Genomic DNA, 21,086 nt, shown 5'->3' on the forward strand with positions numbered 1-21,086 from the left:
GAGAGAAACTCAACACAAAACAAATAACTCAAACAAAGTGACAAGGGAGTGCAATAATAAATAAAATAAATTACCTAGATCACTCCTAAGTTTGAAAAAAAATACAGTAAGTTTCACAATTTTCACGCAATTATGCTAATTTCTTTTTTTATTAGTAAAGTTAAATGAATTGAAATTAATACAGAAAGTGTAAAAATATAAAGATAAATATGATAACATTATTTTTTATTTATATAATTGTCAAATTATTGATAAAAATGAAACTAAATATTACATGAACTGAATATAATTATATAAAAATTATAAGATTTATTGTATTTTCTCCTAGGGTTAGTGTAAAATTACTCTGATAATAAATATAAAACATTGAAACTCCTTCCCTTGCAATTTTACAACATCGCTGGAATCATTGAGCTCCAGTTTAGGAAAAATTCTTGGGTAGCGAGTAAACTGTCGTATTATTTTCCATTAATACAATTCCATATTCAATGTTTCCCTTAGTGGCCCCTAATCTCTTCAACCAAACAAGTCCTTAGTTCCCAAATCAAAACCCCATCATGATCATCACGAAATCAAACGGCTGTGATGCAAAATCAAACTCCAAATAACCTGTTCAATGATGTACTCTAATATTACCCCAAAATTTTTGATTGCTTTGCTGCCTATAAAATTGAATCTTTCCCTCTATATTCTCTCCAATTTTTCAAGGCTGCTCGAAAGAGAGATAGAGAGAGAGAGAGTCTCTTCTCTGCTATTTGCTCTCTTTCAGAAACCCTAAAGATATATTTGATCATCGCAAGGTAAGATTGAGAACAGTTTCAGTGTCCTTTGACTTGATTTCAGTCATATATATATACATTGTCTCACTGAAATTCTTCTTCTAGCTTTCATTGTAAATATGTTTTTGGTATGTGCGTGTATTGAAGAGGCTTGAAGCTTTGAATCACGGTTTAGAGTACGATTTGTGGATTTTTTTTTTGACTGCATTGGTGATCTTTGTGTGACTCTGATTCTACTGGTTTGTCTCCTTTGCTTTTTTATACACATGAGGTTATTTCTTGATTCATTGATGGGCTTCAATTCGCAAGTTATGTTTTTCTTTTTCAGTGTTGTAGATTGTTGTTTTGGTCCTGTTGTTGATTTTGATTGTGTTTGTTAGTCAATGCTGTTGATTTCTTTGTCTATTTTTTCTCCCCGGGCTACTTATTTCATATTCTCTTTCTATTCTTTCTATTCTTTTTTTTTTTTTTTTTTTTTTGGGTTTGGGAATTTAATCGTTTCAACATATAATTTTGCTTGAGCCATTATAACATTCTGGGTGCTATTCTCTTTATTGATTTTGAAAATAGGTAGATAATATATGCATCTGGGTGTGTATTTACTTGCTTTTATCAATATCTCAAATGCATACATGTATGAGTTCTTAGTTGCTTAGCAAAAATAAAATTTATGCACCTATATATGTGAGAATAATATTAGTATAGTATATATTGTGAGAACAAGATTTTTGAAGGTTTTTATGTATATTCAATTGTATTTCAATACAATGTGTACATATGATAAATATAGCAATTCTAGACTTAATCCTAAATAGGAAACAAGAATAAACCTAAACCAATCCTAAATAGAAAAGAATAAACCTAAACCAATCCGAAATAGGAAACAATATTCACACAATATATACTATACTAATATTATTCTCACAATATATATACATATATTATATTCACACGTGCACATGGTTTAGTGTGTTTTCTTTTTTCTTCTTTCTACTTGTGCTTGTGCATATTGAGTGCACACATGACCTGTATGTGTGACTGCTTGTTTAGGTTCTTTGGATGGTTTTTAATTGTCAACTTGTTTTGGATAAATTTTTTTTTTACACTGCTATAAAGGTATATTTTTTCAATTAGGGGAAATTATTTAGGGATATTAGGTTTAGTTGATTAAAAATGTGTTGCTGTCTTGACAATTCATATTTTAGTATTAGATATCCTTCTAGTGTCTATGCTATAACCCTCTTGAAATTATCACTTGTGTGTGTGCCACTCCTAGCTTTTTCACACTTGATGAGAATTGGTACATTTTGATGTGTAAAAATTGTCTTAGCTCGGAAGAAAAGAAAAAGTAATTATGCTTGCTTTTGTAATCAGTGTTACAGAGGTGTGAATGGATTGAAGAAAAATATTAAGTTTTTTCACTTTTGTTAAGTTTGGTAGGATTTCTTCACTATGTTTTGAGGGGCTAGATTTTTTTTGCCTGAATTTTTCATGGAATACTATTTTGAACTGCTTTCAGATGATATTTTCTTTCTTACTGGTTTGAACTGCTATAATCATCAATTTGAGTAGCCTTCATGGCTCTTTTTTGCACCTGACGATAATTGATATATTTAACAGTGTAAACCCTGTCTTAGATGTGGAGCAAAAGTAATATATTATGCATACTTGTGCAATTGGTTGTAGAGGTGTGGATGGATGGAAGAAAGATATTTGAGAAAGGTTTTCCATGGAGGATCCTCTCTCTCCTCTCTCTATTTGTGATTTTTTGGTAGTAAATCATGTAATCTTTTGAAAAGGTGTCTAAGCCATTGCCTTGAAAAATTGTCCTGCATTGCAAATATTTCATGCCTGCTGTTTTATATATGTTTTGGTGAGTTTCTTTTTCATGTTTTCTTGACATCATAAAATTGCCGACACTAACATCTGATTATTATTTGCATAATCAGCAGGATAACTTCAGGACTACTGGTGTAAACTGCTATCAGATGAAATTCTGAATTGTGTTTCATGTTATGTTCTTTACTTGGAGCATGGCATTTAGGGATGTTAATCATAAATCATTATTTGCCTCATAGAACTTGTTCAAATTTCTTTTGTTAAGCATCTTTCATGGCATTCTTTACTTGGCAGCATGGCATTAAGGGATTTTAATAGTTTTATTTCTTCCTAGAACTCATTTAGGTGGATCCTTTTGTGTTCCTTGAGTTGGTAATTCATTGCTTTTTTTAAACTTATTGCTTGTGTATTTGGCTTGTCTTAGAATCTTCTAGGTTACTGCTTCAAATAAAAGATGGAGAAAGAGGCAGTTGGGTCCCGTCGTTTACCACCACCACCACCAATTATACCACCCACTGTAAAGCCAGAAAAACTGGTCACTCCCGAGCGTTCTATAATCAGTAGGCGCGGGTTTGGTAGTGCTGGGCGACGCATTTCATTGCTGACAAATCACTTTAAAGTTTCTGTCAAATCCCCCAATGAAATATTTTACCAGTATAGTGTATGTTCGCCATCTGTCCTACTTTTATTATTTAAAGTTTGCAGTGGTTCAGCATGAAACCTATTGTTCTATACCACATGCAGGTTTCTATTAGTTCGGAGGATAAGAGAGTTGTCGAGAACAAGGGAATAGGGAGAAAAATTATTGATAAACTTTACCAAACGTACTCTTCTGAACTTGCTGGGAAGAAATTTGCATATGATGGAGAAAAAACTTTGTACACAGTGGGGCCTCTACCGCAAAACATTTCAGAGTTCACAGTGGTGCTTGAGGAGTCATTTGCAAAACGGTGGGTCGTTTATTTGTATTTTTTAATTATTTAGTTATCCTGTATTTTTATATTTAGTTTTTAAATTATAATGCATGAAACCAATATTTATATTTCATTTTTTCTTATCTGGTTGTGGTAGTGGGAGCCCTCCTCACAATGGGAGCCCTAGTGAATCTAGTAAAAGGTCAAAGCGTTCTTTTCAGTCAAAATCTTTTAATGTGGAAATCAGTTACGCTGCGAAAATACCCTTGAAGTCCATTTCTCTTGCCCTCCAAGGATCCGAGGTGGAAAATATTCAAGATGCACTAAGAGTGCTAGATATTATATTGCGGCAGCAAGCAGCTAACAGGTATTTTAAAATTTCCCCTTTTGTTTTTTGTTTTTTTATTGGCGAAAGTTAGTTGTTAATTATTAGATTAACACCCTGGGGGAGTTGAACCCCTTACCTCACCCTTGCAAGCCCTAAGTGCTGCTATCCATGCCACTAGGCCACAAGGAAGGCCATCGGCTTTCCCCTTTTGCTTGTGTTTCTTCTTGTTTCCACATCCGCTATCTTTTTGCTAAATGAACTTATGGTGTTGAATGCAGGGGTTGCCTTTTGGTGAGGCAGTCATTCTTTCATGACGACTCGAGGAATTTCACTAATGTTGGAGGAGGTGTAACTGGCTGTCGAGGGTTCCATTCCAGCTTTCGTCCAACTCATGGTGGTTTATCCTTGAATATGGGTATAACTCCATTCTTTTGTCCTTTTACTGTCAGGGATTGCCCTTTTTCCATTTTTAATGCTGCTTACAATTCATTGTGCAGATGTGTCCACAACTATGATATTAACACCTGGACCTGTGATTGATTTTCTTCTGGCCAATCAGAATGCACGGGAACCTCGTAATATTGACTGGGCAAAGGTAATTTATTGGTAGTTTGTTCTGCATTTTATTTTTATTATTTGTCTATTGAAATTGTAATTGGTTGGACATGTTCAGGCTAAGAAAATGCTAAAAAATATGAGGGTTAAGACAAGGCACAGCAACATGGAATTTAAGATCATAGGCTTGAGTGAAAAGCCTTGCAATCAGCAATTGTAAGTGGTTTGCTTGTTTAATTGCACGGAACTTCTTCTTTTGATACATTCTGGTTGAAAACTTATAATGCTGTTTTGTTTTATTGTTTCTCCAAGTTTTTCTTTGAAAGTGAGGAATGCTGATGGTGGATATGGAGGGGAAGCTTTAGAGATTACTGTGTATGATTATTTTACCAAACACCGTAACATTGAACTTACTTATTCCGCTTTCATGCCATGCCTTGATGTTGGAAAACCAAAACGGCCCAACTATCTTCCGCTAGAGGTATGCAAAATTATTTTTTTCTTGATTGTGTTTCTCAATCCCCACCCCTTTGGCCCTCTTTTTTTCTTTAACTCTCTCCTGCGACTCCCTTTCCTTCTGTAGAAGATTTTGATGTTGTTTGTCTTGGTATTCCAGCTTTGTACCCTTGTATCTCTTCAGCGTTATACGAAGGCTTTATCTTCAATGCAGAGAGCATCTTTAGTTGAAAAGTCGAGGCAAAAGCCTCAGGAACGAATACGAGTTGTGACTGATGTAAATTCTTGCTATCATCTCGATGCATGTGTTCTTAGTTTTTAATGTTGTAATCTTACTGTTCATTTAATTTTGCAGGCTTTGAAAACTTACCGTTATGATGATGACCCTCTCTTTGTTGCTTGTGGCATTTCAATTGAGAAACAGCTTACCCAGGTTGATGGCCGTGTCCTTGAAGCACCAAAGGTAAATTTTGACTTTCTGTTAAAGGATGTTTCTATGTAACTATTGTTTCAAATATCAGTTGTCTTTTAAATTTATTTGAGGATGTTTTTGTGCAAATTTTCTTTCAAATACCAATTAACTACTGTTGTCTTTTGACTTATATTTGTCTTGCAATTTGTAGTTGAAGGTTGGTAATGGTGAAGATTGCATACCTCGTAATGGACGATGGAATTTTAACAACAAGGTATGCCCTTGGTTTCCTTATAATAATGGAAGAGAAGTGTTCCAACTTTAGGTTGAGGGTTGCAGAAATTGATAATTCTCTTACATTCCCTATTTTGCTTAAATTCAGCAACTTTGTGAACTAATTTGGCAGTTAATTGTTCTTGTTTTATTCTTTTAAAGCAACTCTTCACCCCCATCCGAATAGAACGGTGGGCAGTTGTCAACTTCTCTGCTCGTTGTGATACAAGTCATCTTTCCCGAGAACTTATAAACTGTGGAAGGAACAAGGGCATTGTAAGTACCCTGTATTTGTTTCTGTGTTGCGTATTTTTGTTTCAGACAAGCTTTGCTTGATATAATTAATGGTTTTCTTTACGTTCAGAATATTGAACGTCCACATACTCTAGTTGAGGAAGATCCACAATATAGAAGGTCTAGCCCCATAGTTCGAGTAGAAAAGATGTTTGAACTGATCACTGGTAAACTCCCAGGCCCCCCTCAGTTTCTTCTCTGTGTCTTGCCAGAGAAGAAAAATTCTGATATTTATGGTAAGATTTCTGTATCTTTTATTTTATTTTTATATTTATTGTTTTAAGGCAATTTTACATATAATGTTCTAAATTTTCTTTACGTTTTCAAGGACCATGGAAGAAGAAAAGTCTGAGTGACTTTGGAATAGCCACTCAATGTATTTCACCTACTAAGATCAATGATCAGTATCTAACAAATGTCCTTCTGAAGATCAATTCCAAGGTAGTCTGGTAATTAAAGCTCAGAAAAATGTAAGGCTATATTTATTCATCTCACAGTCAAGTCATTAATTCTGTGTGTTTCTTTCCATAGCTTGGAGGTACAAATTCCTTGCTGGCCATAGAGCATGCCTCTCGTGTCCCCCTGATAAAAGATACTCCGACTATGATATTGGGGATGGATGTCTCTCATGGGTCTCCTGGTCGATCAGATATTCCATCGATAGCTGCGGTACTTTGATTTGTATTTTATTTTACTTTATTTTTTTGGCATCATCTAGATCAGTCACTTTGTTAAATGGTGCTTAATAATTATGTTGTTGCTCATCCAATTGGATATTTATTTTAGGTTGTTGGATCTCGATCTTGGCCGCTGATATCGAGGTATAGAGCAGCTGTACGAACACAATCGTCAAAGGTGGAAATGGTTGAATCTTTGTTCAAACCTTTAGCAAATGGAAAGGATGATGGTATTATGAGGTATTTCTAACATGAAGGCATTTTCTCAATATTATGAATTGAAGTTCGTTATATATAATTTGGTTTCAATTTTGTGTAATCTAATATCCATTATACTGTTAAAGAAGTGTCCTTGCTCTCTATGCTCTAGGGAACTGCTTGTGGACTTCTATCAAACGAGCAATGGACGCAAACCAGCTCAGATCATCTTATTCAGGTAATCATTTTATTATTGTGGTAAAATTTTAGTTGTACTGATTTGTTTTTGTTAGTTTTACAGAGGATAAATTGTCTGTCAAGAATGTTACGATTATTGTATAGACTAATTCAAAAAAACTTAGGATTCTGACACCGCTGAGAAACATATTTTTTTAAAAATTGTTTATTTTATATTACTATACGGCACATAGATATGAGAGGCATCAATGTATGTAGGTTTAATTGTCATTTTTTGTCCTTTTTTTCCCTACGAGTGTACTGACTATTTGTTTAGGACACAGGTATGCTTGTGTCTTTAGCTGCTACAACTGTGTTGCGTATTTGTTTGCACATCAAGTTTATGCCAATGAATTACCTTATGATTCTTTACTCACTGAATTTTACTGTTCTCCTAGGGATGGAGTGAGCGAATCGCAATTTAATCAAGTTCTGAACACTGAGCTGGATCAAATGATTAAGGTTTTTTCCTGCCTACAATTTTGATTGAATGAGTTTTATCTCGTGGCATGCAATTTATTTATTTTTTGACACGAGACAAACTATTACCCCACACACACCTGGCCACTGGATTGCAGTCACTTTATGCCAAATGTTAAAATTATAGTAATCTAAAATGACCATTCAACCATCCACTGAAAATGGCACCTGATTGTTTGAATCAAATTGATGCATTTTTGCTTTCAATTCTGAGCTTCTCATCTTTTTGTTACCACAGGCTTACCAGCATCTTGGCGAGGCCACAGTTCCCAAGTTCACGGTTATTGTGGCTCAAAAGAATCACCACACAAAGCTATTTCAATCTGGGGCCCCTGAAAATGTTCCTCCTGGTCTGTTTCTTTGCTGCATTGGTTTGTTTCTGTTCTAACTTAATAAGCTGTTAAAACAATCTCACTATGCACATGTGTGCATCCACTTATGTGCAGGTACTGTGGTTGACACAAAAGTTGTTCATCCAAGGAACTATGATTTTTACATGTGTGCTCAAGCAGGGATGATAGTAAGTTTTTTTTTTTAACATAAGGGATGATAGTAAGTCATTACCCCTTTTTTCCCTTTCCAGGTTATCTGATTATTGCATGTTGGTCCAAATCTTGTTTTGATCTGTTAAAATAGCAGTGCACGGCATGCATTATATATTGAGAATCTTTTAGGGAGTTTTAGCATACTGAGGGAAGATTAGAACTCTATTTTGTTTGTAGTTCCAAAACATGGAATTGCCTCAACTAATCCATATTAGGTTTTCTTAGTCAGCTGATTTAGCTTTCTTCTTTTCTCAGCATTCTGATGGTGGAATCTAGTATGCTTGTGTTACAATAGTATCAACTTATTTTTTGCTCGATTTTTTGTTCTAATTTGACCGTGTTGAAATGAAAGGGAACTTCTCGGCCTGCACATTATCATGTCTTGCTTGATGAGATTGGTTTCTCTCCTGATGACCTGCAGAACCTTATCCTCTCACTATCATATGTGTAAGCTTTAAAGCTCTCATTTTATTCTAAATCTGCATCTGAAGTTTCAACTTACAATGACATTATTCATTTGTATTTGCCCTTTCCAGGTACCAAAGGAGTACTACTGCAATCTCAATAGGTATGTTACTGCCTTTAGTAAATATATGGTATTTCTTTCTTTTCTTTTTTCCCTTCAAAATGAAACCTAAAAGGCCTTTCTCACTATTTTTTCTTTCTTTAGTGGCACCTGTCTGTTACGCCCACCTTGCAGCCCAACAAATGGGGCAATTCATCAAGTTTGAGGAATTCTCCGAAACATCTTCAGGGCAAAAGAGCCTCACATCCGTAGGAAGTCCTGCAGTTCCTGAGCTACCGAGATTGCATGATAATGTTGCGGGTTCTATGTTCTTTTGCTGAGCCAATGATAACGTTTGCAGGCGTAGGTACATACTGGGTATATGTGATTAGTTTCGTTAAATCTGTAGATACTCGGGTGGTATAGGGTGTATACAGGAGACCCCAAATGTTTATTCTGGGGTATTAGAACTAGGTAATCAAGCAACTCTCAGATTGGTTTTGGACAGTTATCGCATTTACTTGATTAGGGTTAAGTACTTTTTGAAGAAAAATCAGCATAGGTAATCATGACCAATTGATGGTTTCAGTAGTAGTTTGCATGTTTTAGAAAGTGCTAATACTGTTGTCTCGCCAGTCTTGTTAGGCAGTTAAATATGCACTTTTACATGCTATTATGCATTGGAGGATTTTAAGTAATCAAGTTCTCAGATTCGATTTTCTTAAATTTGTTCTGTCATTTATCTTCTGTATTGTTTGTTTGTTTATCTTTTGTCTGTCAGCAATATTTTTTTGCAAACAAATTGTTTCCAAATATTTTCTCAGTTTGTCATGTTTCTGGAGAACAGTTTTCTGAAATATTTTGCCAAATGAATTGTGTTCTTGGAAAAATGAAAACACAACCAATTGGGCCCTTAATTTCTATTATTTCCTCGTGGGTTTTCTACAGTTCGTCAGGCCTTTACTTGGATTAACAGGGCAAGTTATCTCTTGGAAGCACTATTTTGTTGTCTACAATGTGTGGTAGAGAAATTAAACTATGATTGGTTGCTTTCATATGCAACCTAAGGTGAGAAATTCTTGATAAAGAGGGTAATTGGGGACCCCTCTTGGTGGCATCTTTAATGCTTCTTTTTGACTATGATTTCTATACATTTCAATGTCCTAAATTTTGTCATTAATCTTTGTTTCACGTAACATGAGTTGAAATTAGTATTGAGAGCTCTCATGACTTGGAGCAATGGTAAATGCTATCCGCTCATGGCTTGTGTTCGAATCGTGGATAATAGCTTCTCCACACATAGTGGGAGGAAGCCTCATCTACTACTTTTTTACAAAACTATTTGTATGCCATTGTTTTTTGAAACTGTTGTATGATCTTTATTTTCTATGGCTCATAAGATTGATTCCTTGTTGCTCTTTTCTTTTCCTTCCTATTTGGTGAGGTGTTGGAATTTTTGAAATTTCAGACCTTAATAGCACAGAACTGAGGGTGTGTGAACATGTTGAACAGGCTGCTTTTTAAGTAGTGACTAGAGATGCCTATGAATTTTCATGTCTTTGGACCTAAAAATAGAAGCCAATAATTCTTGACTTAATGGCTTTAACTCTCTGGACCAAACTCCCAACTGTCTCTGCTTTATTGCCATTTTTTTTTGTGGTAGCAATGATAACACATAACACACTTCACTTCTTCAAAGTTACTATTGTACTTACTACCATTTATAAACAAAACAAAGGCAAAATGCTCACAAGTTAATAATTGGTTGGGAATGTGAGAAAAATATTTTCAAAAAATGTAAAAAAAAATAAATTAGAAAGTGTGTTTAATTTAGTGATAGTGGTCTTAGAATTTACTTATTTTTATGTTTCATGGTTAGTCATTTTAATTTGATTCAAATTTTACTTTGATATTTGTATTTTTATCTTCAATTTAAATTTCACTCTTCCAATTATGTTTTAATGTGATTTTTTTTGTTAGTTGCAGTTAACATTTTGGACCAAAAAAAAAAAAACTTCATGTGGGAATTTCAGCAATTCTAGCACAAAAAATAAAAAAGAATAAATTACATTGATTATCTTTATAGTTTCTTTTGAATTTACCTTTGCTTCTTTTTTTTTTTTGAAATAAAAATAAGCTTTGATTTTTAATAGTTTCTTTTGAATCTAGTTTTGAATAAATTACATTGATTATCTTTATAAAAAAAGTCAATGATTATCCAAATGTTGAAGATAATTGGCAATGAAACAAAATTAGAAACATGAGGTGTCAGTTGATGAATTAAATTTTTTTAAATTAAAGTGAAATTTCATTCAAACTACATGATCAATGATATAATTTACGGTGGTGTTATCTGCACCAATTAAGTATTAATTAGTGTATTAACATATGTTAAGATATTATCATTTTAAATTTATGATTCCACCTATTATATTAATTACAAATATTTAAAACTTTTAAAATTATATCACATTATGTATTAATACACTAATTGATATATCAATTAATGTATATTTACTTTTTTAAAAGACTGAAACTTCAGTCAAATATACCGAGATCAATGACATAAATTATCCTTAAAAAACAGAGAATATTTTAGGATGGTTTAAAAACATCTGATTAATTGACTGAGTAGTGACCAGCTCAGTTTACACGGTTTGAATTGAACGATTCAGCCCTTTATGCAACTCAAAAGAAATTACTGTTTTGAAATTTGACCTAAACTTTGAAGTTTGAACAACCATTGAATAATGTTGTTATCATTTTCAGTCTCATGTATATTTGTGTGGCTCTCATTTTTTACTAGTATGTTGCCTTCTTTTGGCTCTATGGCCACGTTTGCTTGCCTTCCCATTTTGGGTCTTCAAAATAGTATTTCATATGTAAATTTTAGTTATATTTTTAATAAATATTTTTTGAAATTTTGGTTGATAAAAATAAATATTAAACAGATATTTTTTAATTTTATGAAGTTATTTCTATTATTTAAAAAGATAAAATTACATAAAAATGATGAATATTTTTTTTTATTTTCTTTTATTTTTGTATCAAATTATTTTTTAATTTTTTAGATTTTTTTCTTCCAAAAATAGATTTTGAAATCCAAATCAAATTTGTTTTCAAGAATTGTTTTTGCTAATTTTTTTTTGAAAACACTACTTTTTTAAAGAAATATTTTTGCTAAGTTTCTCAATTTTCACAAAATTACTTTTGGACAGAAGTATAAAGACAACGTGGGCTTATGAAATTTACATTGTTTAAGCTTTAAATGAAAAAGAAAATTGAGTAAATTACACTCACCTTCTTAAAGATTTAGAAAAATACAATGTCACACTTTTGATTTAATTATATTAGTTTTCCTTGAGATTTTAATTCACATAACAGTTGAATATTTTTTCATTAGTAATTCATTACTTGTTTAAAGGATGAATTACACTAACGGTCCCTATGGTTTGGGACTTGTGTCACTCTGGTCCTTGACTTTTCAATTATGACATATTTGACAATGAATTTTAAATTTTATTCTAAATAAGGGCGATTGAAGATATCATTACTTAATTTCAAATGCAAAATCATCAATTTGATAAAATATAAACTAACTTGATAAAAATAAATGTCAAATTTTTTTTTTGAATTTTTAAAAATTATTTTACCTACTAATGATAAAATTATGTAAATTTGATAAATCTTTTAGATATTTTATTTATTTATTTATACTAAATTAATTTTTATTATGTGTTTGGATGATGATACGGTTGGTTGTTTTTATTTTCATTAAATTAATTTCTATTTCTTCAAAAGTTAGATATGACGACAACTTTGATATCATTATTAAACCAATCCATCAAATCAAAAAATCCAATATTAAAAACATTTCATATATTAAATATATCGATTACACATTAAAATCTTAACAACCACATATTACATGATAATCATCCTAACACATAATAAAATTTAATTTGGTAATAAAATAAAATAAATAAATGTCAAAAAAATTTATTAATTTTATATAATTTTATATTTAGTGGGTACAAATAATTTTTAAAAATATTTTTTTGAAATTTATTTTTGTCAAATTAGTTTATATTTTATCAAATTAACGATTTTGTCCCTGAAATTAAGTAATGGTATCTTCAATTGTTCTTATTTGGAACAAAATTTAAAATGTAAGGTCAAATGTGTCACAATTGAAAAATCAGGGATCAAAGTGACACGAGCCTAAACTATAGGGATTGTTAGTGTAATTCGCCCTTCTTTAAATGAAAAATAAAATAAAATTATAGTCTTATTTTTTTTATACTAAAATGTTTATTTATCTTTATTTATTTTAGTATCTACGCATTATATGCATTAATTTTGAACATTTCAGTCTTACTAAAGGAAGTTGAGTGTAAATATGTAAAAGATGTGGGATTAATTATATATATATATATATATTTCAAATCGTAGAGATGGTAAAAATAATTTGCCGGACGAAATTTTGATATCATGGAAAAACTCTTCTTTTTACAAATTCGTTTTCCACAATATTTGTTAAAATATCTAATCAACATATTTTTACTATTTTAATTAGTCATTTTTTATATGCACTCTCTAACAATTCCCTTTATTTAACTAGTCAACATTTAAATATTCATTCTTTCTTTCTTTATTTAAATTATTGGATAGAGGAGAGAGGAAAGAAGAAGAAAGAGAATAAATTATAAAAAAATTGGTTGGCTAGTTACTTTTGTTTAAGCTATGTAGCACTTGACCAAAGTAGCTAATGACAATTGAGTTGGAGTTCTGTTTTTGGTATTGATGCTTTCTAAAATAGAAAAAAAAAAAAAATATGAAAATCGCTAGGTTGTTGGAGATCCTAACACATTAATTATAAAAGATTTTGTAAACTAAAAAAGGTTGATTTTAGCTTTAAAAAAATAGTTTTAAAAAATCTAAAGGCTTTAGAGCCCAATTAAAAATAACGGGTTATTTTGGGGTGTTCTAAATAAGTGTACTTTTTATTTTTTAGACTAAAAAATTGAGAAAAAAATATAGATGTTTGGGTTAAATTTTTGACTTTTTATGAAAAAATGTATATTAAAAAATTGTAGAAATTAGTTTGTAGAGGAATATTAAGATTGAGAGTTATGCAGCCGTAATTTTTGTCTTTTGGTGAATATGATAACTTTTTAACTTTTTGAGTAACTTTTTGACTTTTTGACTTTTTTACAAGTTGCCAAACTTGGCCTAAAATAAAATAGTTTGGAAAGTTAATTTTTATTATTTTAAGCTGAAAAAATAATTTAGTTGAGCATTTTAAAAGTAGAATCATATACCTTATCCTTTTGAAATACATTTACCTAAAACATTTATTTAAATATTTAAATTTATTAATAAGCGAAAAGAAAACGGAGGATTTACAAACCCAACTAGCTCTAAGATTTATAATTCTCTCCACCTTTGGTCTAGATGATTTGAACGGTTTATTTTATAAGATTTATAAAATAAATTATTTATTCAAAAATTAAGTGGATAGAATATTAATAACTATATGATTGGATTATATTTTATTTTTTAAAAAAATAAAAAAATATATAATTTTGAAAAAAATCATATATTTTTTTAAGTAAAAATAATTTTAGATACTCATCTTAATTTTTGTATAAATGAATCTTTTCAAGGAGCTTACAAAATTAACAACTTAAGTCATTAATGAGCCTATGATAGGCCCAAAAAAAGGGCAACAACCTTGGTGTGAGAAAGAAATGAGGAATTGAGGGCAGAAAGCCATTTTTGAGATAGCCAAAAAAATGATATTCAAAGTTGTTAAAACTTGCAAACTTTTTTGTTGACCATTATCTTATAATGAAATTTAAAACAATAATAAGATTATTTAAAATTTTTAATCAGAATGTTATCTAAAATTCATCCTATACATAATCCTTTTGTAGATGGTTTTAAAACAATAATACAATTATTCAAAAATTTTAATTAGAATTTTATCTAAAATTTCATCCTATACATGACCTTTTTGTAGACGGTTTTAAAACAATAATACAATTATTTAGAATTTTTAATTAGAACTTTATCTAAAATTCATCCTATATATGAACCTTTTGTTGACAGTTTGATGGAGCTACTTTTGCAATTTATTAGGCATAAATAACAAAAATTAATTATTTGAAAGCTGTAAAATGGGTGATTTTCACTTCGGATTATCTACACCAAATAAGTCTTATGTACCTAACCACATATTGTTATTTGGGAAAATTACCTCTCAAAGATAGCCTACAAAAAAAAATAAAATCACAAACACATGATAAAATTTATGATTTTACTTTTTAATGTTTATAAAATTTATCAATAATTTAAAAATAAATTTTTAAATATGCAAGGATGTGAAATTATCCCTTTTCATTTTGAATAAATTTTTTGGACAAATTTTCTTCCAATTTAAAATTTGCAAAAAGATCTAGTGGACCCCGACTCCCCAAACAGATTTAGTCAAAGATCCAGCCAATGGTGAGGTGACACATAAGCATTCCTGGCCCAAAATCACTGTGCACAGTCGTAAGGAATGATGTTGGCAGAGAGAGAGAGAGAGAGAGAGAGAGAGAGAGAGGCAATGAATGTGGTTTGGTGGTGAATCCTTGTGTAATGGTGGTGAAAGTCAGGAATGGTTTGACTCCATTGTAGTTTTTTAACTTGTAATTTTTTTCCACAAAAAAGAGATGGTTTCACATGCCAATTTCAGAAAAAATTGAACAAGAAAGAAGAAGAAAGACTTTTGGTTGTTGGGTTTTCAAAATGATGACCATTGACCCAATTTCACTTCATTTCACAATATGACAAAACAAAACTAGTTGTCTATCATACCTATTTTTTGAACAACAATGATAGACACTATTAATTTCGGAGTTCTAAAAAAATCATTAATGACATGACACTTAACAAAAAAAAAAAATACAACATCAACGTCAAAACATCAAATCATTCATGATGAGACCTACTGCCACATCATTAGTGATAGCACTAATTAATGCTCTCACTCATTTTTTTTTGAAAAGTTTTTCTTATTCCTTCTAAAAGTTTGAAATGGAATATCCATACTTTTAATAGGTTTTGTTTTGTTTGGTTTGCTTTGCTTCTATCTCTTGTTTTTGCCATCGGCATAGAAAGGGAAAGCATTCTATCCTTTTCTCTTGGGCCATATTTGAGCTTGACCAACTTTTGTTGGGTAAATCTTGAACATATCTATCTGTATGTTGTATTTATTTTAATAGAAATTTTTTTTCTTATTAATTTTAGCAAAAAAAAGAACACTTATCTTCCTGAGATTTCTGATAATTACAGATACAATTCCTGTAGTTTTAATAATTACACTAACCTCCATTGTTTTTGAAATTATTATCAAGATTCCTCCAATATATTAAGTTCGTACAAACAACGTTACTTTGGTATGAAAATGACCATATTACCCTTTGATTTGCATGTGAAAAGATAAAAATACTTATAAATCAAGAAGCATCCGTTATTGTCAACTTGGGTAAATTACACTTATCTCCCCTAAAGTTTTACATATATATTATTAAAGACCCTTACATATTTTAATATTATTTAATAAAAATCTTAAATTTTATGCAATATTAAATCAAATTCTTAAATTGTTAAGACATTATTAAAACATTTAATGGAAAAAAAACTTAATTTTTATTGATAAAATATTTAAAAATAAGCAATCTCTCTAAATTAATGTTAGATAACATTCTAATAATTTAATATATGACTTATTCTATACTACATAAATAACGTAAAATTTATCATTTTAAGCAATGCATTTATTATTTGTTTTTTTTTAAAGTTGAAATAAATAGATTTTATTTTTTTGAAAATTTTAATTACTTATTTATTCATATGTAAAAAAATTATTATTTATCTTTTCTCAATCATAAATTATTCTCAAATTTTAAAGTTAATTTTTGAGTCATTAAACTTCTAGTCGATGCATATTCAAAAAATGCAGGTTAATATTTTTTATATTATTAAAAAAATTAAAAAATAAATATAGAAATAAAAAAATCTTACCTCCCTTGAGGTTTCTAACAATTAAACCAAACTCATTCATTATCAATATTAACCTTAACTTTAAATACAGTAAATTTAATTTACCCTATTAAATATATGTGAAATTATTATTTATTTTTCATAAAATTTTCAAAGTATAAATGTAATTTCTTCACTATATTTTTTTCTACAAGAAGTTTTTGAACTTTTATAAACAAAAATTAAAATTAAAATTAAAATTCAATGAAGGTGAGAAATTAATTTTGAGATTTAATTTAATAAAAATAGTTTAAATGGGATAAATAAAGATAGAGAAATATATTTTAATTGTTTAAAATTAAAAAAATTCAATAATTTTAGAATAAGGGTTTTGAGCTCCTAGAAGGCTTCTCCGTAAAAATTTCCTTTTTCCTTATATAATATTTATAGATAGATATAGATAGTGAAACAAACTTTATTTATTTTCTTTTTTTACCGATGTGGGACTATAAAATAAATCATAAACTAATTAAAGTTTTATTTTTATATGGTTAAATGGAAGTTAGTCAATGAATTTTTTTTAATTGTTTAAAATTAATAAAATCAATATGAGAAATTGTGATTAAACTAGCGAATCGGTTAAACTCAAAATGATTCAGTCTAATCGGTTAGGTCAAATGACCAACCAACTTATACAAAAATTAATTAATTAAAACTTTTAAATGTTATTTTAATTTTAAAATTTAAACTGTCTTGAATTAAAGTATACACAATACTACACTATTAAGGCTTCGTTTGGGAAAAAGAGTTGGGTTGGGTTTGGGGTTATTTTAGTCACAAAAAGACAAAATAGGATTTTAACCCAATAAGACAGAACATCACATCTAACCCATAATTATTACATTATTTCTCTCATAAAACATTAAAAAAAAAGACAAAAAACCATTCTCAAATAAGGCTTTTTACCCCAAGCGAAAATAGTCAAAAAGCCAAAAGGTCAACCCACTTTCCAAACGAACCCTAAGATTCACTTTATATAAGTGAAACAATTTACTTTTATTTTTTATTTTTTAAATGTGAGATTATAAAATAAAAATTAACAATTATTTGGATAGATAGTTTATTTTTGATCAAGCAAATCCTAGTCTTTCAATCTTTAATTATATAAATTTTTTTGATAAAATCACTAAAATCGCGGTTAAACCAACTAAAATCAATCAAATCAAAAATGATTTAGCCTAATCGGGGCAGGTCATAATTAATTAATTAAAAATTTTAAAATTTAAATTATATTGAATTGAAACATACACAACACTATAATATTAAATAGGATGAGAGTATAAGATTCACTTTATATGAGTAAAACAACTTATTTTTTATTTCTTTCTTTTCCTGATGTGTGATTATCAAATAAAAGCTAACCAATGAAGATTTTCTTAATTGTTTAAAATTAAGAAAATCAAGAAAATTAGTATGAGATATTGAAACTCTCATAAGGCTCCTCACTAAATGGGATAGGAATATAAGATTCACTTTATATGAATAAAATAACTCATTTTTTTCATTCTTTTCTCAATGTGAGATTATCAAATAAAAACAAGCTAATAGAGATTTTCTTAATTGTTTAAAATTAAGAAAATTAATATGACATATTGAAACTCTCACAAGGCTATTTACTAAAAATCTCATTTCCCTTATATAATATATAAATTTTTTAAACTTATTTACAAAATTATTTGGCAAGATGAAAAAGGCTGCCTGTTTGCTTTTTTTTTTTTTTTTTTTTTATTAATATTATTTGTTTATAATATCCAATCACGAGGCAAATAAGTAAATTCGTCATATTATCCTATACAATTTTGTAAAATTATAATTTTACCAGTACACGAGGATATTTTGGTGTCATGTCACATTAAGGTAATCTGATAATTTTGAAAGTTGGTTTATTTCTAACTTTTTCAAATGATTTTTTTGCTCAAAAAATTTGCTTTTGATTTTTTTGAGAAAAAACCAAAAAGCAGCTTGTATCATCGTTCCCAAAATAGGCATGGGGTGTTTGGCAATCCGTGTTTTTTTTTGTTTTTTTTAGGTCCTAAAATATCACTAAAAAATAAAATAAATTAAAATAGTTAATAAGATAAAATATCACATTAAATTCATAATTATTATATTTTTTTTCTCACAAATATCACATTTAATTATAAAAAAATTCAAGCATCTTCTCACACAGAACTATTTTGGCTTATTAAGGTTTCGTTTGGCTATCCCAATTAGGATTAAAAAAACACAAAAGATAAAATAGGCTAAATAAATCAATAAGATAAAATGTCACATTTAAACCATAATCATTTTTTTTTCTTACAAAAGTAAAAAAAAAAAAGTCAAAATTTTTGCCAAATAATTTTTTTAATCCTAAACTAAAAAAGTCTCAATTTCAAAAAGTCAACTAATTTTTTTTTAGGGAAGTAGTTTTTTTGACCTTTTTTTTTTTTTTTTAGCTAAAATAGCGCTAAAAGACAAAACAGGTTAAATAGCTAATAAAACAAAATGTTACATTAAATCTATAATCATTTCATTTTTTTCTCAAAAACATCACATCCAATTACAAAAAAATCCATCTATCTTCCCAAACACAAAAAATTTAACCTCATAAAATCATTAAAAACTAAAATAATAACTTTTCAAACACCCACAAAGTAAACTACTAAAATATCCAACTTTCCACGTCAGTTGTGTGGGGTTAAAGAAGTCCAACAATTTTCGAACAATTTTCTATTTTTTTTCTACTCAGATACATAACCTTGTAAACAGAGAACCTTTGCATGTCATCTTGACACGTGGCCAAATCTAACACACAAACCCACACAAACAAATTGAAAGTGTATTAGCAAAGTGGTTTTCTTGGGTGCCAAGAAAAAGCATAGTTGATGTTGAGGCCTTATTTGTTTTTCTTATCTCCATGACCTCCACACATTTTTCTTCTTCTTGGTGTTTGATTAATTTAACATTTAATTAAAAATTAGCTAAGTTCTTTTAATGATTATAATTTGTATCATTAAAGTGATTTTGCCTAAAAATTAAGAAAATATTAAATGGTTATATTTTTATTCAATATCAATTCAATTTATAACTGCTTATATATAATTATCGATGTATACTGTTACAATATCACTATCGTCACCACTAGTAATATATAGAGAGTATAAAAGAAAAAATTTAAATGAATTTCAAATTTCAATTACTTTTACATATCAAATAACTTAATTAAATCCAACGCTTAATTTAAAAAAAATGTCAGATAACTTTTGAGATTAAAAAATGCAGCATTTAATTTTAGTAATTAATTTTTAATTTTATTAAACACCACCTAAAAAATTATTAACTACTTTTGAGGTTAAATAAAAAATTTAAACATTCAATTTTTAGTATTTAGTAATTTAGTATGTAACTTATTACAGATCTCTAATATTTTTTTTAGTTGAAAATATTTTTAAAAAGTCTAAAATTATGAAGGTAATATATAGTAAGGGGATTTTTTTATAGGATCCCTGGTATTAAGATTTTATAACATAAAAGACATCTAATATTTTCATGATGTCTAACGTCTCCCAATATCGATCCAGAGAAATTTTAATCCCAAAGAAATTCTCTAGACTTCCCAGAGAAATTTGGACTTCCCAAAGAATTTCTCTGGATTCAAACCAGAGAAAATTAAAATTTCTTTTAGTTTAAACCAGATAAATCCAAAGAAAAATGAAAATTTTCTAACTTTGTTCACAGAGAATTGAAATTTCTCTGGCTCTGTTCATAGAGATTTTCTCTGACTTCGTTCACAAATTTGTCTGTGTTTGTTCACAATTTTAAATCAGAGAAAATTGTTTTAACCAAATCAGATAAATTTTAACACAATGATTTTCAATCAGAGAAATTGTTTTAACCAAACCAGAGAAATTTTAATCAAATCAAATTTCTCTGTGTTTGTTCACAATTTTAAACCAAAGAAAACTGAGTATAATGACAAACTTGTATGAACAAATTGAGTGTACATATATACACATATAGTCTTCTCACTCTAAGATGACAATATACAAATGTAGTGTTGTGAACAGCGAGCTCTTGAAGCCAATCTTGATATTTGTCCTCTGATTATGAGTAGTGATCGTAATATTCAATTGAGTATAATGAAAACATAACACCGCACTTAAGAGTACAAATTTAATAAAGAATTACTAATAAAGTGATCCAAACAAATCCCACAATGTAAAATCAATGAATGTACTTGCATTGCTTCAAAGACTTGAGTGCGAGAAGCAAATTCATTCAAAACAATAGCATAAGTATAGTCATCAGCAATAACTCCTTCAATACCAGCGTGCCGAAACAACTCTACACCTACATCAACCATTCTACACTTGGAATAACAAAATATCAAAACATTCCATGTAACTAAATCTCTCATTAGCATTTCATCAAACACCTTCTTTCGTTGAATCCATGTCCCCAGCTCCCAAATACATCCTAAGAAGATTGGTCCCAAGAAATTCATCCGATAAAGAAGAAACCTTA

The 21,086-nt window shown here is 29.4% G+C and overlaps 1 protein-coding gene across 2 annotated transcripts; it reads left to right on the forward strand.

The window, feature by feature from the left end:
* The first annotated feature begins 365 nt into the window (after positions 1–365).
* LOC114306548 (protein argonaute 16) lies at positions 366–9,218 on the forward strand. 2 transcript variants are annotated; one of them, XM_028251821.2, is made up of 23 exons: positions 366–800; positions 3,043–3,279; positions 3,363–3,568; positions 3,690–3,899; positions 4,139–4,275; positions 4,358–4,455; positions 4,534–4,631; positions 4,728–4,896; positions 5,032–5,148; positions 5,227–5,334; positions 5,495–5,557; positions 5,719–5,832; positions 5,921–6,086; positions 6,179–6,291; positions 6,382–6,519; positions 6,637–6,767; positions 6,898–6,963; positions 7,361–7,424; positions 7,681–7,792; positions 7,889–7,962; positions 8,340–8,434; positions 8,524–8,555; positions 8,658–9,218. In XM_028251821.2, exons 2-23 carry the CDS (start codon positions 3,073–3,075, stop codon positions 8,831–8,833), a joined length of 2,694 nt encoding a protein of 897 aa, XP_028107622.2. In that variant the 5' UTR covers positions 366–800; positions 3,043–3,072; the 3' UTR covers positions 8,834–9,218. The 2 variants fall into 2 exon arrangements, with proteins under 2 accessions (XP_028107622.2, XP_028107623.2); XM_028251822.2 differs by having other exon boundaries at positions 575–800; positions 3,053–3,279.
* Positions 9,219–21,086: the final 11,868 nt, after the last annotated feature.

The sequence above is a fragment of the Camellia sinensis genome, chromosome 7, assembly GCF_055761805.1.
Source record: "Camellia sinensis isolate YWXY chromosome 7, ASM5576180v1, whole genome shotgun sequence".
In the NCBI taxonomy this organism is placed as follows: Eukaryota; Viridiplantae; Streptophyta; class Magnoliopsida; order Ericales; family Theaceae; genus Camellia; species Camellia sinensis.